Source organism: Tenrec ecaudatus, chromosome 4, assembly GCF_050624435.1.
Source record: "Tenrec ecaudatus isolate mTenEca1 chromosome 4, mTenEca1.hap1, whole genome shotgun sequence".
In the NCBI taxonomy this organism is placed as follows: domain Eukaryota; kingdom Metazoa; phylum Chordata; class Mammalia; order Afrosoricida; family Tenrecidae; genus Tenrec; species Tenrec ecaudatus.
The window spans coordinates 199714314-199728845 of NC_134533.1; the positions used below are offsets into that span (position 1 = coordinate 199714314).

At 49.9% G+C, this 14532-nt stretch overlaps 1 protein-coding gene across 1 annotated transcript in view; it reads right to left on the reverse strand.

The window, feature by feature from the left end:
- Window positions 1-297: 297 nt before the first annotated feature.
- LTF (lactotransferrin) overlaps window positions 298-14532 on the reverse strand; it is a 30212-nt gene continuing 15977 nt past the window's right edge. The window contains exons 12-17 of the mRNA XM_075547901.1: window positions 13940-14095; window positions 12521-12662; window positions 8623-8690; window positions 5234-5418; window positions 3670-3859; window positions 298-332 (exon numbers count right to left, since the gene is read on the reverse strand). Of these exons, the coding sequence (XP_075404016.1) occupies window positions 298-332; window positions 3670-3859; window positions 5234-5418; window positions 8623-8690; window positions 12521-12662; window positions 13940-14095 (776 nt within the window). The remainder of the gene's footprint in view (window positions 333-3669; window positions 3860-5233; window positions 5419-8622; window positions 8691-12520; window positions 12663-13939; window positions 14096-14532) is intronic.

The window sequence follows — 14532 nt, forward strand, 5'->3', positions numbered from 1 at the left end:
GAGATCACCCTCAGAACTGCAGGAGAGGGAGATTCCATGGGAACACTCGGCCCAGCGGTGCCCGTATTTTGGCCAGACACGGGGTTTTAGAATTCCAGAGACGATGAACAACGCTTTATAAGGAGAGAAAATCAACAGCATTTCTTATTTTATTTCTCACTGCAATGACAGCCGGACATGGAGGAAGACAGCTGAGACTGGAAAACCCATCCTCAGGAAGGGAGGAGGTGTCGCCGGGCAGGCACTGAGCACAGTGAGGGATGGGGCGCCCTCTGGGACGCTGGTCGCAGGCTGGCTCTAGCCCCTGAGGAAGGCGCAGGCTTCCAGGAGTGCTGTGAGACACACAGAGCAGACAGACAGTGAGAAACTGCTCACGCCTTCTTGGCCTCTTTTGGGTTTCCTTCTTCAGTAAAATCCACGAACAGTTGTCCCAATCACTAACTGACATCATCCATCCATGAATACTAAAACAGAGGCTTGCCCTCTTCCCTTCTCTCGCCCGTTAGAGCAGGCAATACTTGCCTCACCCATTTCGCCCCAAAGTCGCCCTTCGCTGAAAGCCACAGGGAGAGGGCTCTCTGGCCCTACCTCCATTCTCACACTGTCCCGGTGCCCAGGGCTTCAGATGCGGGGTGAGGGGCCAGGTCTACTGGGTACAGGGGAGTCCACACAAACGTGAAATCAGAACTATCGCCTGGAGTTGAGCCAGAAGGCAGCCCCGTGTGTGCTCCACAGGATTCCCAAGGCTGTGAGGAGTTGGGAGCAGATGGGCAGCCCTGTCTCCCAAGGGGCTTCAGAGTGGGATCAGATGTCTAGCCTTTCTGTTCTCCTAGCTGTTACTGGGGGGATTGTGTTTCTCAAAAGATCTGGGTGGTACGTGGAGCACGCCGGCGAGTCCCCTCTGCCCACAGACCAGAGATGCCAGTAGCCTTGCGATGATGCAGAACGCATCGGGAAGTGGGTGATGGCGAATGCAGTTGGGTTAAAATGGAACGCCCTATCATTTGATCTCCCACTTGACCCACTTCAAATGTGTCTTAGTTTTTTAATATTTTCTAATTTCTCTTTGAGGGTTTTCTCTGGTTGGGTTTGTTATTGTTGTTAGTTGTTGAGGGATTTTTTTGTTGTTGTTGCTAATGTTGGGGGGTTATGTTTTTCTGTATATGAGCTCTCAGATAGGTAAACGATAGAGACAGTAACTGGATTAATGGTTTGGGGGGTGGTGGTAGCAGGGGAAGTTGGGGAGAAATAGAGAGCTAATAACAACGAACCCAAGGGAAAAAAGAAAATGCTCTAAAATTGACGGTGGTGATGATGGTACAACTCTTCTTTATGTGGTTGAACTATGGAATTGCAGGCTATGTGAATTATAGGCCAATAAAACTGCTTGCTTTCTTTTAAAGAAATCTGTGTTGTAAATCCTAACTCTCCTAACTCTGATACCTGTGGTCATAACCCCATTTTGGAATGCGTTTTCTTTTGATGTCCTTGTGACACATCAGTGTAGGGTGTGTCGTCAATCAACGTCTTTTGAAATAAATAGAAGGGAACAGCTGAAGGAAGCAGCAGAGACGGGAAGGGCCTGCGTCATGCCACGGGAGCATCGTCAAGGAACCAAGGATCAGAAACTGAGGGGAGACAAAGACCTGTCCCCAGAGCCAACAGAGAAAGCCTTCCGCTCAGACACCCTCGGTTTGGACGTTCAGGCCCCTAAACTGCGAGGGAAGACATGTCTGTTCAAGCCGTCCCCTGGTGGTTTGTCTGTCACCACAGCGCTACAGAAGTAAAACAGTAGTCATGCACTTCCTGGCCCGTCCACCCAGATTCTCTGTCTAGAGCCTACAGCACTGCTGTGGCTTCTAACAATTTTTAAATGATTAGATCGCTTTCATTATAATTTTTCCTGGCTAGATATAGCATCTGGGGTCTAAAAGGCTTGAAGTTAAACAAGCGACCATCTAGCAGGGAAGCAACAAAGTCCACATGGAAGAAGCACACCAGCCTGTGTGATCATGAAATGTTGAAGGGATCAGGGATCGGGCATCAGAAGAGCCAAAACGATCATACCGATGTGAACTAGATTAGGCGGAGCGGAGATAGAAAGCCCGTCTACAGACAATGGGACGTCCCTCACAGAAGGTCACAAGGAAGGGACTAGTCAGCCAGGGTGCAGCACAGCACTGACAAAACATACAACATTCCTCTAGTGCTTTAATGCTTCCTCCCCACACTATCCTGACCCCAATTCTACCTTACCAATCTGGTTAGACTGGATCATGTACACTGGTACAGGCAAGAGCTCTGGACACATAGAATCCAGGACAGGTAAACCCCTCAGGTACAGTAATGGGAGTAACGAAACCATGAGGGTAGGGGAATGTCGGGGGAGAAAGCAGAAACCAGTCACCAGGACTGACATATAACCACCAAGGGGAATGAATAACAGAAACTTTGGTGAAGTGAGACAGTGGATGCTATAAGATATGAAAACAATAATAATTGATCATTTATCAAGGAGTCATGAGGGAGGAGGAGGGAAGGCAAAAAGAGCTGGTACCAATGATGATGTCAACCTATGTACAAATGTGACCAATACAATGGGTGTATAGATTATTAGAAGAGCCCCCAATAAAATGATTTATAGATAATAGTAATAATTTCCTAAGATCAATTTTCCCATATTTGTCTACAAACCTAGAGGGTGGAGGTTCAAGAAAGGCCTGGTGATGTGCTTCCAAAACATCAGGTGTGGAAGACGAGGTGAAACCCAGCACTACTTCGACACCCATGGCTTCATCATAGAAGCCATGATGGACTTGACTTTGGGTCATGATTGGTATGGTGGCAACGACCTCAACCTGAAACTCACTGCCAGCAAGTCAATGCTGATTCATAACAACCCTATAAGATAGTGGAGAGCTGCCCCTGCAGTTTCCTGAGACTGGAACTGTTCATAGGAGTTGAAAGCCTCATCTTTCTCCCAAGAAGCGGCTGGTGGTTTCAAACTGCTGACCTTATGGTTAGCAGCCCAACGCAGAACTCATGACGCCATGGCAACTGCCTAGAAACCAGAGTGGGTCATTGCTGAGCACATACTTGTAAGTGTTCGTGCACATTTCCTTTTGCTGAAAAAAGCAAATGGATCGTGGCTACTAAGAAGCCCGCAGCAGTCAGCCTCAATGTGATAAGCATTGAGGATGTGACTCCCTGCTTTGTTTTAATCTCCAATTGTTCCGCCTGGTCAAAGAGACAGGGATTTCCTGGAGCCAAGAGATAGCATGTTGCCTTCATTGTTTTAGAGCCATCTTTGCAGACTCAATGGCATCGAGTCTGTTCCCCCCTACCCCCCCCCCCAGTTGCACCTAGATAGGAGCCCTGGGGGCAGAGTGCTTATGCATTGGGCTGCCAATCGCAAGGTCAGCAGTTCAGAAACACCAGCTGCTCCTTAGCAAGGGGTTACAGCCTCAGGAATACATGGGGGCTGGGCAGTTCTACTGTGTCCTATAAGCTTGCTGTGGGTCAGAATTGACTCGATGGCCCTGAGTCTTGCTTTGTTTGGGGCCGGCGGGTTGCTTAGATTGCTCGCTGTCCGTCAAACCTCAGCTTCCCCACCAACCCACTTCCACCCCTGTGGTGATCTGCCAACGACATGATCTACGACCCACTTACGGGAGGAGGCGCACTTCTTCAGATTTGTAACGGCCGTGACGTATGTTGGTCCTAAATATGTTTTATATGTTGTCTTGCCCTGGAGTTTGGCCAGACACTCAGTGTTGTCATTGAACAAAAGGTTTTTGGTTTGGGATTGGAACAAGCAGAACTTGCTTGGGCAGTCGGTTCCCGTCCTTCCAAAGCGGTCCTGTACCAAAGGGGACAGATGGTCAGTGAGGGCAGAGGTTGAGGAAAAGCCAGGGACAGCTAGCTGCTCTGTTCCCCAACAGTGCTGGGAAAGCCACAGGGCGGAAGGGGCTGGCTTGTTCACGATTTCCCCTGCCCCGTGTCCCCCTGCTGCTCTCGCGCCCACCCTGGGCCCGCCTTCCCTGCAGGCCTCTCACCGTGTTATGAATCTGTGCTTTTTCCCTTGGAACCACCTCCTGGACAATAGCCAGGGCTGTTTGAGCCTTCTCCCCACAGTGGTTCCTCTATGCCACCTCTCCCAGAGAGGCGGTCTGCCTGGGCAACCCCTGCCTCTACCATGACCCGCGTCTTTGCCTGGATTGCATCCCTGATTCTTCCTTCACCACAGTTCCACGCTGAACTGCAGCAGGATCACACGGGAACTCCCGCAGGGGTGGACGTGGGCTGAGAGCCCAGCACCGGGATGACGGCAGACCTTCTACCGGGGAGTGCCCCATAGTCAGGGCTCCATGCACATTAGCTAATGCGGAGGCCTGCGTGTTGCGATGGCGCCAGTCAGGTTTCAGCATTGTTTCCAGACCACGAAGAAAGGCCTGTGAATCTGCTGCTGAAAGTCAGCCAAGGAAAGAAAGCCTTTTGGATCGCAGGGGTCCCACCCACTACCGATCAGTGAGAGAGCACGGGGTCAAGTCGTCTTCTGAGGGTGTAGGGTCATCCCAGAGTGGAGGGCCAACTCAGCAGGAGCTAACAGTCATATCGCAACTACTGTGACCATCCCAAGACCACGTCTCTAAGAGCACGCCCACAGTGTGATGCTTCCGTCGGAAAAAAAGAACCGTGGCGATTGAGAGGGAGGGTTCTTAAGATTCCCTTCATAGCACCTCCCCCTGAGTCGCCCTAAGTCTGTAGCCCAAGTCCAGGGTGTGTGGTCCTCGGAGAGTACAAGCTACGAGCCGCTGTGCTTGGTTCGTTGTGTCCAGAGCATCGATTGGGAAACAGGCTCTACAGAAAGCGGCGGAGTCAACATCTCTCGACCCGGGTACCGTGGGAGGAAGCCTGCGTGGTCTCTCTCACGGGCTTGAAGAATCGAAGGCGGGGAACAACGGGGGGACGTCCCTGAGCTGGGCAGCAAGAGCAACAGCCCATAGGCACAGAGAGAGGTGGGCCAGAAATGCAACCAGATACACAGAGCCCATTGTCTCGAGCTGCTGCCCTCTTTGCGCACCCGCTGGACCATCCCAGAGAAGGACCGAAATAGTGTCCGCACCTGCTTCAGAGAGGGGATGAGACAGCGAGACTTGAGATTGGCTGGTCCCCGAGCTCAAGATGCTCCCGCCTGGCAGGAGAAAGAGCGGGAAGCGCTCGTGAGCCATACCTGTTCGCTAAGCAGCAGCTGCTCAACGTCCGCGGCCTTGTCTTTCCGGGAGACCACGGCATGGCTCGGGGCCACAGAAAGGTGGCAGCTACGAGCCTCGGACACAGACTTCCGGGTGCCATCAAGGCACAGCAGCTCAAAGTCCTCCAGCTTCAGGTCCTTAGCCCATGCCTCAGAGCTCTTCCCTGGGGGAGCAAAAGAAGAAAGAGGGCATCAGGCACAGCTGTCCAGCTTAGGCAGGAGGCTCTTTGTGGGTGGACGCGACGAACCCATTGGGCCAAGACCACCCCTTCCCCGGGGGTCACAGTGCTGTGACGGAGAGGGAGCCTGGCTCTGTCCTGCACAAACGGAACCAGCTTCGAATGTATCAAGCACGAGTGGTATCTCCGTGTTTTCGTTTCCAGGGGTGGGAAAACCTCGTGAGTTGAGGGAAAGGGTTTCACCAGGCAGTAAGTTATGCGTCTGCGAAAAGCCGAATGACCCAAAGTTGTGTGATCGGTGGATCCAGAGCCACCGAAAAAGATGGGCATGTCCTGAAGCCCCTTATGGACAGTCAGATGCCTCCGTGGACTGGGTTTCTTGGGTTGGAGGTTTAGGGCCATGCTTTCATGAAACACCCCAGTTAATGGGCCTGATATCGTTGTTAGTGCTTCTGTTCTACCGCCTAGTTCCCCGGGTAGTTCCGGGGTCTTTGCAGCTTACAGACGGCCCTCTAAGGCATCATCCTTGCATTCTGTGTGCCCCGAGAGCAGAGGAAATGGGAGAATCGGGATCAGGAGGAGGGGTGGGCACATGTGGCTGTGTGTCTCCATGAACATCTCTCCCCTTTGCCATGAGAGCCCAAGGAGTAGATGGTGCTCAGCCACCATTCCTGAGCACTGTGAACAAACCCTCTACCGCCATGGTGCTCAAGCTGGGGGTCGCTACCCCTTCGGGGATTGGACGTCCCTTTCACAGGGGTCTCCAGATTCATCACAGTAGCAAAATGGCAGTGATGAATAGCAATGAAAATGATTTTACGGTTGGGGGGGGGGTCACCAACACATGAAGAACTATATGAAAGGGGCGCGGCATGAGGAAGGTTGAGAACCTTCCTCTATAGATTAATCCTGACCAAAAGGGGGAGGGGGCGGTGATACAGAACAGAAGCTAAAATTCTCGTGAAATCTGGATTTTCTGGGTGAACCCCCTAGACCATTGCCCTGAGATGATCTTTAGACCTTCGATGTCTCCTGGAGTCTTCTTCACACCAAGCAGCACTTAAGTAAAGAGTGCCTGCCGTGAGCCACGTGCTCTTGGACAAACTACCCGCATGGGGCTCGGGGAGACAACAGCAAGGGAATTGAAGGGACGGCGAGTCTGTGTCACCGGGGAAAGAGCGATTCAGAAAGACGGGTGAGACTGGAGGCACCAACTGAAGAAAGCAGTCCCCACCACTGGATGGTGCGGGCAGAAAGGACATAATTGGCGCACGAACTGTGGGGCACGTGCTCAACCCCAAAGTAACGTGCTTAAATTGTACTATCGCCATCCAACAAAATATTATTGGGCAATAAGGAGTGAGGTGCTAGTCCGCAGGGGGCCCTCAAAGACCTTCTGCGGAGTGAAAGACATCAGACACGGAGGCCACGTGTTGTATGAGTCCATTTCCGTGAAACCTCAAGAACGGGCAATCCCAGAGGCTGTTAATAGGTGTGAGGGACTTGGTTTTGTTTGTTTGTTTGTTTTCAGGTAGGGGGTGATGACAGTGTTCTAAATGTGGGACTGTTCATATAAATTTTACATTTGGAGGGAGTGGATCTCACGCTGTGTGCACTGCAGCGCAATAAAGCTGTTGATCTTAAGAAAAAGAATGATAAAATAATAATAATTTATAAATTATGAAGGGGAGGGGGGAGCGGGGAGGGGGGAGGGAGGGGGAAAATAAGGAGCTGATACCAAGGGCTCAAGTAGAAAGCAGGTGTTTTGAGAATGATGATGGCAACAAATGCACGAATGTGCTGGACACAAATGATGTATGTACAGATTGTGAAAAGAATTGTATGAGCCCCTGATAAAATGAATTAAAAATAAAGAGAAAGAAAAAGAATGGTTTGAATGCCTTTCCAAACCCTTCACGTAGGCCCTCCCTGTGAGCTCCGGAAAAAGAATTGTGGGATTATGTTCGAGGACAATGTTTCTTTCCTTTCATACCCAAATGTCGTCAATGTCACCAGAGAAAGGATAAGAACTTCTATGGGCTCATAAAGTATATTTAGTCAGTTCCAATAAAATTCAGCTTTAAAGCATCACCAAAGAGACCGGGTGGTGCTAGTAGTAAGGGTTGGACTGATAATCACAAGATCAGCAGTTCAAATCCACTGGCTGCCCTATGAGCGAAAGATGAGGCTGTCTGCTCCTGTAATGCACACAGCCTTGGAAACCTTTTAAAAGGCCACGATGGCTTGGAATAGACTCAATGACAGTGGGTACAGTCACATCTTTAAACAACAACAAAGAAGTAATATCAAAGAACGTTGAAGTTCAATTGAACCTCACTCGGATCCTCAGAGATCATACCAGAGGCTCTGGATCTTCGGTTTAATGGGTCACAAATTCTAGATGTGTGAAAATATACGGTAGGGTTGTCTTTCTGCCTCTTCCCTTTTAAAAACATAGTTCATCCATTCTCTTGGCTTCAATCATTTGATACTGAGACCATTCCAAATCTACACCTGGGTCCTCAATCCTTCCCCCTGGAGACATGAGCTAGTGGGGCAGAAGGAAGCAGCTGTGACTATAGGTAAATTTTAACGAGGGAGGGAGAAAGGTAAGGCAGTTCTTTCTTGGAGGAGAAAATGACAAATAATCTGCCAGAAAACTGAGAAGAGTTTGGAGGGTGGCAAATGACTGAAGAGTCTTTTAATTTGGTAACTTTTTCTTTCTTTATTTTCCCATCTAGAAATCGGAAGGCCATGTGGCTATCCAGTCATCAGCTAGCAGAGTATCTTCCATCATCTGCACCTGCCTGTGAGTTTGTGTCCGCCAACTCTCACTGAGTTTCCAGACCGTGGCTCACCTGTGGCTGAATGAAGCCTCCCCCCGTCCACTAGTTCCTTCTTTAAGAAGAGAAACCTTGTTTGAAGATGCTCAGTTTGAGTAAGAGCTGCTCAGTTTTCCAGAGACAGGGAGAGTCATGTTCTCTCTCTCTCTCTTTCTCTCTCTCTCTCTCTCTCTCTCTCTCTCTCTCTCTCTCTCTCTCTCTCTCAAGCAAGCAAACAAGCAAGCAAGCAAGCAATCAAAAGTGGGGAAAGTTTATAATGCCTTCCCCACTGCAAATCTGAATCCCAGGAAGCATTAATATGCATAAGACACTGCTTTGGAGGAGGAAAGGAAACAGCTTCACATACCGTCCGTGTTCTCCAAGACAGTGGTGTCTCTCACGAACGCAACATCTCCACTTCCCTCAGCCAGACACCTGCGGTGATCCAAGAAGTAGACACATCAGTCAGGGAAGGTAGAAGACAGGCATTTTCGTAAAGGTACACACCACAAAATTAAAAATATAAAGGGAAATATTTCAGGGAATTGCTGGTTTAAAATGGTCGACAGAACATGTGTTTCTAGAACCCCAATAAAAGAAGGGTAATGAGATTTTTTTCCCCTGAGCCATCAGCCCGTCAGAGAGAGAGACAGAGGCTGGAGAGGAGACAACAATGAAAACACTTAAAAGGTAAGGAGCAAATGGCCGCGGTGTGAAAAAGGGGAGAGCGGGAGGCCCAGGAGAAAGCTGGTGTGCACTGTGGAACCCGAGAAGGCTCGCCAACTGGAGGTACTGGGTGCCACTGCAAGTGACTAAGAGCAGACTCGGGTGGGGGCTTTCTAAGGTCCAGTGTCGGGCCCTCCTATCCCACACAGCCAGGAGGCTGCTCCTCCCTGACACCGGGAGAAGAATGAAGGGTTGTTCATGGCACAGGGTTGAACCCGAAAGACACTGTGGATCAGAGAACCAACCATTGCTGACGGCAGGGATACAACACTGAAAACAGAAAACCGAGAATGGAATGAAATTTCAGATCCTGCCAAATTAAATTCCCCACCATTTCCTCCACTCTGCTCCCAGCGGCTGTCTTCCAGAGTTACAGGACTCTTGCTCTGGGAAAATTGGTCAGCTCAGCTCAAAACAAAAACCTATTGATTCTGATATTGGGAAGCTTCACAATGAAATGGTCCGACCCAAGCCCACAGTAAGACCCAGGGGTTGAGAGACTTGGACGCCGATGCAGAAATAACTGTCAGGACTTTACTCACAAATGGGGACAAACAGCCAGGGACCAAGAGATATTTGAAGAAAAAGTATAAGGGCACCTTGTAGGCATTTATCAGTGCCCCTAGTAGGGCAGAGGCCAAGGGCAGCATGGCAGAGACGAGGACCAGGCAGAAGTGTGCCTGTTGACATAACTAAGAAAAGGTACCGTGGACAAAATAACTGCATCCTTAACATTTCTGATCCTCATTTGTAACCTGTTAACTTCTGTAATAAATCTCATAATCATGAAAAAATAAGAGCACCAAAATAATTACTCTTAGAGGATATAGAGGAGAGAAGAACACTTTTAACATAATTAACATTATTAAAGAAATTACATTGGAGGCCGCATTCATGAAACAAGAACAGGAAGCTCTAAAAAGGAAAAGCTGGCTCATGGTTACGGATTCTGCGAAGGTTTTTCTTTTCCTCCCTGTTTTCCTCAACATCCAGACACTGAGAAACCTCCTGGGCTCAGGCACAGGTGTTGGTTACGCTGGTCCAATCTTATCTGGAGGGGCATATGTGACCTCTCGGGGTCACACATTTGTCAAAAAGTTGAGTGTCCTCAGGACAAAAAGTCTCCACTTGGCTCTATGGATTCCTATTGTCCCCTTCCTGTCCAAACTTCTACTAGGGAAAATGTTCTCCACGGGACTTAGTTATCCAACAAAGCACAAGTCATTTCTAGGCTGAAGGTGTTTTCAGATAGGTAGACACTCAAAAGACAACCTGTCCCATTTGCCCTTTTCCAGGAAGCTGCTGCTCCCAGAAAAACAAGAAACCTAAAGACCCAGGACGCAGGAAAAGGACACTGTGACCTGAGGAAGACCAGGGGCATCCCAGCATGAAGGCCATGGGGGTGGGAGGGGGGCAGACCCCACGGCCTCCAGGGTGCACGTGGCCAGAGCGTAAGAATGCATCCAGACGGAAGCTGAGGATGGAAGCCTTCAGGAGAAACATTTCCAATGATGAGTTTAAGCCAGCGAGAGAGAGAGAGAGAGAGAGAGAGAGAGAGAGAGAGAGAGAGAGAGAGAGAGAGTGTGTGAGTGTGTGTGTGTGTGTGTCTTCACACTGCTGCAGGGCTTTGAGAGGATTCATGATCTGAACACACTCACAAATGGAGCGTGTGAAAAAGATAAGGCTCTTGAGGCCGTTTTAGACGAGTGAAGGGCCGTCTTTTCCAAAGTATCCCCTTCGCTCAGCTCGCCTTTGTGCTCAGCCGTTCACACTAACCAACTAACTGAATGAATAAGTAAACGAATAAGACTCCCATAAACTCCACAGGAAGCTAGAGGTTTGCACAGTGGGTCGTATAATCTGGCCACAGCACTGATTTGAGAATAATAGTACTTAAGAACTCTGGATGCTGAAGGGACCTGAAGTCTGTGACTGGGTGGGGGGAGGGGGAAGCACAGGCGGGGCGGAATGAAAGGTAGACCTTCGTCTACAGCCCGAAGTCAGCAGTTAATCCCTGAATGCTAACAGGAACCGGCAGCATCGGGATGTCAGGTGCACAGAGAGGAATAGGCCTTCTCTCGATCATCTTGCTAGACATTTCCCAAGTATGGATCCTGGGCATAACTTGGACAAAAAAATAAAGCATTCCTTTTTTAGGATAAATAAGGATGCTTCAGTGTATGTATTTCTGGCAAGAGAACTCTGTGCCACCTGGTTTTGGGGGGAAAGGAACATGATTTCTTTGGCTTCTTATCCGGTATGTGTCTGTTCAGTATTTCTGAGTGGAATCACATCACAGTTTTTCCAACTGCAAGTCTTTCACAAATTATTTGTATACACTCACCAGGTTGGTTTGTTTTCCTTCTCTGCCACTCAGAGGAGCACAAAAGCCACTTTTATATTTCCTATGACCGGAAAGGGACTGACCACGGTTTTGGCTAAGTTTGGAGGTCACAGCTTTGGGGCGCAGCCCGCCTCCAACATGGGAGGCTGAGCGAACATCCTGCTTGGTCAAGTGGAGGGGCAGCGAAAAGAGGAAGGCCCCCAACGAGATGGGCTGACACAGAGGCACCACACCGAGCTCAGACATAAGAAGGAAAGTGAGGAAGGTGCGGGCCAGGGCGGGGCTTTGCGCCGCTGTGCACAGGGTCCGCGGCTGCTAGGAGTCAGACCTGAACAATGGCACCTGACCAGAGCAACGGCCACCTGCTGGTGGGATACATGGGTGTTCTCAGAGCATGGAGGAAAGAGATGAGGGAGCTCCCTGTCCTCCCTTCCAGCCCCTATAGGTGCTCCTGGAAGGTACCCGCAGCTGAGTGGGAGGGTAAAATGGGGGTGATGGGGAGTATCTATAAATCATTACCTGGTCATCATTTGAGAATTTATATATATTTAATATATATTATTATATGTATAATATATTAAATATATTTAAACAGATTCCTTCAGTCAGAGGAATCTATAAGTACATATTTTATAAATATATAATATATTGTAATTAATTAATATATTTAATATTTAATCCTATGTAATAATACAGTTAATCACTATACTATATTATAATAATATATAAATATATATATTTATTTAACTTCACGAACAATGACATTGTTTTTCATTTCACTATTGGGGAATGACACCCTCATACCGGTTCCTCTTTGCCATATTTTAAGGCTAAAGTTCAGGAGAAAAGTAAAAAAGGCGATGACCCACATAGAGAAGCGGTCATGGCTATTAGAGACCGCACCCCATAAAACTCATCTGTAGAAAAGACTTAGGATGCCTCCCACTCCAGCCACTACATCTTGAGGATGGACAGCTGAGGCCCACTGAGGTCCACTTGGGCTCAAGGTCACTGAGAAGCAGAGCTGAGGTCAGGTGACGGCCAGGTCAGCTCCTACCTATTGGTAGGTCTGGCGGAGGGAGCCCTCCTTGGTGCTGGCTCTGTTGTGACAGATGACGTCTGCCCCTTAGCAAGGCAGTGTCCAGATGGTGGGGGACCAGGCACCAGCTGGTGGAGAGGGGGCTGCCGCACCCACCTGAAAGCCCCGTTGTAGCCAAAGTATCTCTCCTTGCGGTTGGTACTGCACTTGTTCTGGCCCATCTCGTCACCGATGCACAGAGCACAGAGGTTGGAACTGGGGTCCGCTCCAGGCGCACAGCTCTGACTGAAGAAGGAATCTGTTGAAAAGGGACGAGGGAAGTCAGCTCTCTGGCGACATCAGCTCTCCCTAAAGCAGCGTTTCTCAACCTGTGGGCCTCCACCCCTTTGGGGGTCAAACAACCCTTTCACAGGGGTCACTTAAGACCATCAGAAAGCACATAAATATTTCACAATATATAATTACATATTGTTTTTGTGATCCATCACAATGCTTTAATGATGTTCAATTTGTCACCATGAAAATACATCCTGCCTATCAGATATTTACATGACGATTCATCACAGTAGCAAAATGACAGTGATGAGGTAGCAACGAAAATAATTTTATGGTTCGGGGTCACCACCACATGAGGAAGTGTATGAAAGGGTCGTGGCATTAGGAAGCTTGAGACCCACTGGTCTAAAGAGTGTGGTGTGGGCAGGGAGAGGAGGCCCCAGAAGCAGGTTGCGCCAGAACCCTGAAGTCTCATTAGGGTTCCTTTTGGTGTGCTGGCTCCCTGCCGGGCTGTCAACCACAAGGTCAGCAGTTCTAAACTGCAAGCTGCTCTGCAGGCAAAAGAGGAGGCTGTCTACTGCTGGAGAGAGTTAGCCTTGGAAACCCACAGGGGCAGGTCTCTCCTGTCGTATGGGGCCATTAGGAGTCGAAATCCACCCGGTGGCAGTGAGTTTGGTTTAGTTACTGTTGCCGTTGCTGTTGCTTTTCTGAGTTTGCAGTGTGAAGTAAAGAGTCACTTCTGACGGGGAAACATGACGGGGCCCTTCGTGAGGCCACCAGACTTTGGAAACTAGAGCCAACGAAGAATTTAGATCCGAGGGTCCAAGAGGCTCATTTTCCGTTTCTCCTTACCTGAAACTGCCTCCAGGCTTAGGGTATAAGAAGCCAAATCCCCAAACCACACCCATTGCCACCGGGCTCATCCCACCTCCTGGTGACCCCCGTATAACAGAGGGACACCACTCCATGAGGTCTCCTTGGCTGGGATTCTCATGGGGACAGATCTCCAGGCCTTTTCCACAGCACCAGCCTCTGGGTTTGGCAATGAGCGCTGCAACCCAACGGTGCCACCCAGAGACCTTTCAGGGTGCAGAGAACCAGGCTGATGTTGCATTTTGTCAGCCTTGGATGGGCAGATGGGGCGTGGGAAGGGGTGTGCAGCCAGGACACCAGGAGACCTGATTTCCGAGTCTCAACCTGCAAATGCTCCCCTCTGCCTCCCCTTCCAGTTACAAACCCACCCTGAACGCTCAGAGGTCTACAGCACCACCCACCCCCAGCTCCCTCCAGGATGCTTACCAAACTTGCAGGAGCCTGTCTGATTAGAGAGCAGGCCCATGGGGATGTTCCAGCCTGCGGTCCTGCCCACGGCGGTGTGGCAGGACTTCTTGCCCTTCAGGGAGTTCCAGGTGAGGCTGGCATCTGCTTTCCTGACAACGGCCACGGCAAAATACCCTTGCACAGCAGACGACAGAGAGTGGGGCTTAGTACACTCGAGGGCGGTGGGGTAAACCCGGGCCGGGACCAGGCACTGTCAGGAAGGCCAACCGAGCTTACACTGCTGCCCTGTGTGCTGGGGCGGTTGACCTGGGCTACGAAATGACATAAGGAAGTCTGGCTGGTTCTCTGAATGAATGCTGGCCTCTGTCCTTAACCAGCCACCCCCCATCCCTGAGCCATGCCCAGCAGCTCCCCTGCAGATGGGAGCTACTAAAGAGTGGACACTGAACCAGAGTGCCTCCAACCGAGCGCCTGGAGCAGATGCGTAGCAAGGGCAGGGACAGCGAGCCATCTAACGAGCTTCTGCACAGATGTGTGCTTATGTGGAAGCCTTAAGGACAGTCCCTATGCTGGGAACAGTACAGGGAGGAGTCGTGAAAGTGTCCTCCTTG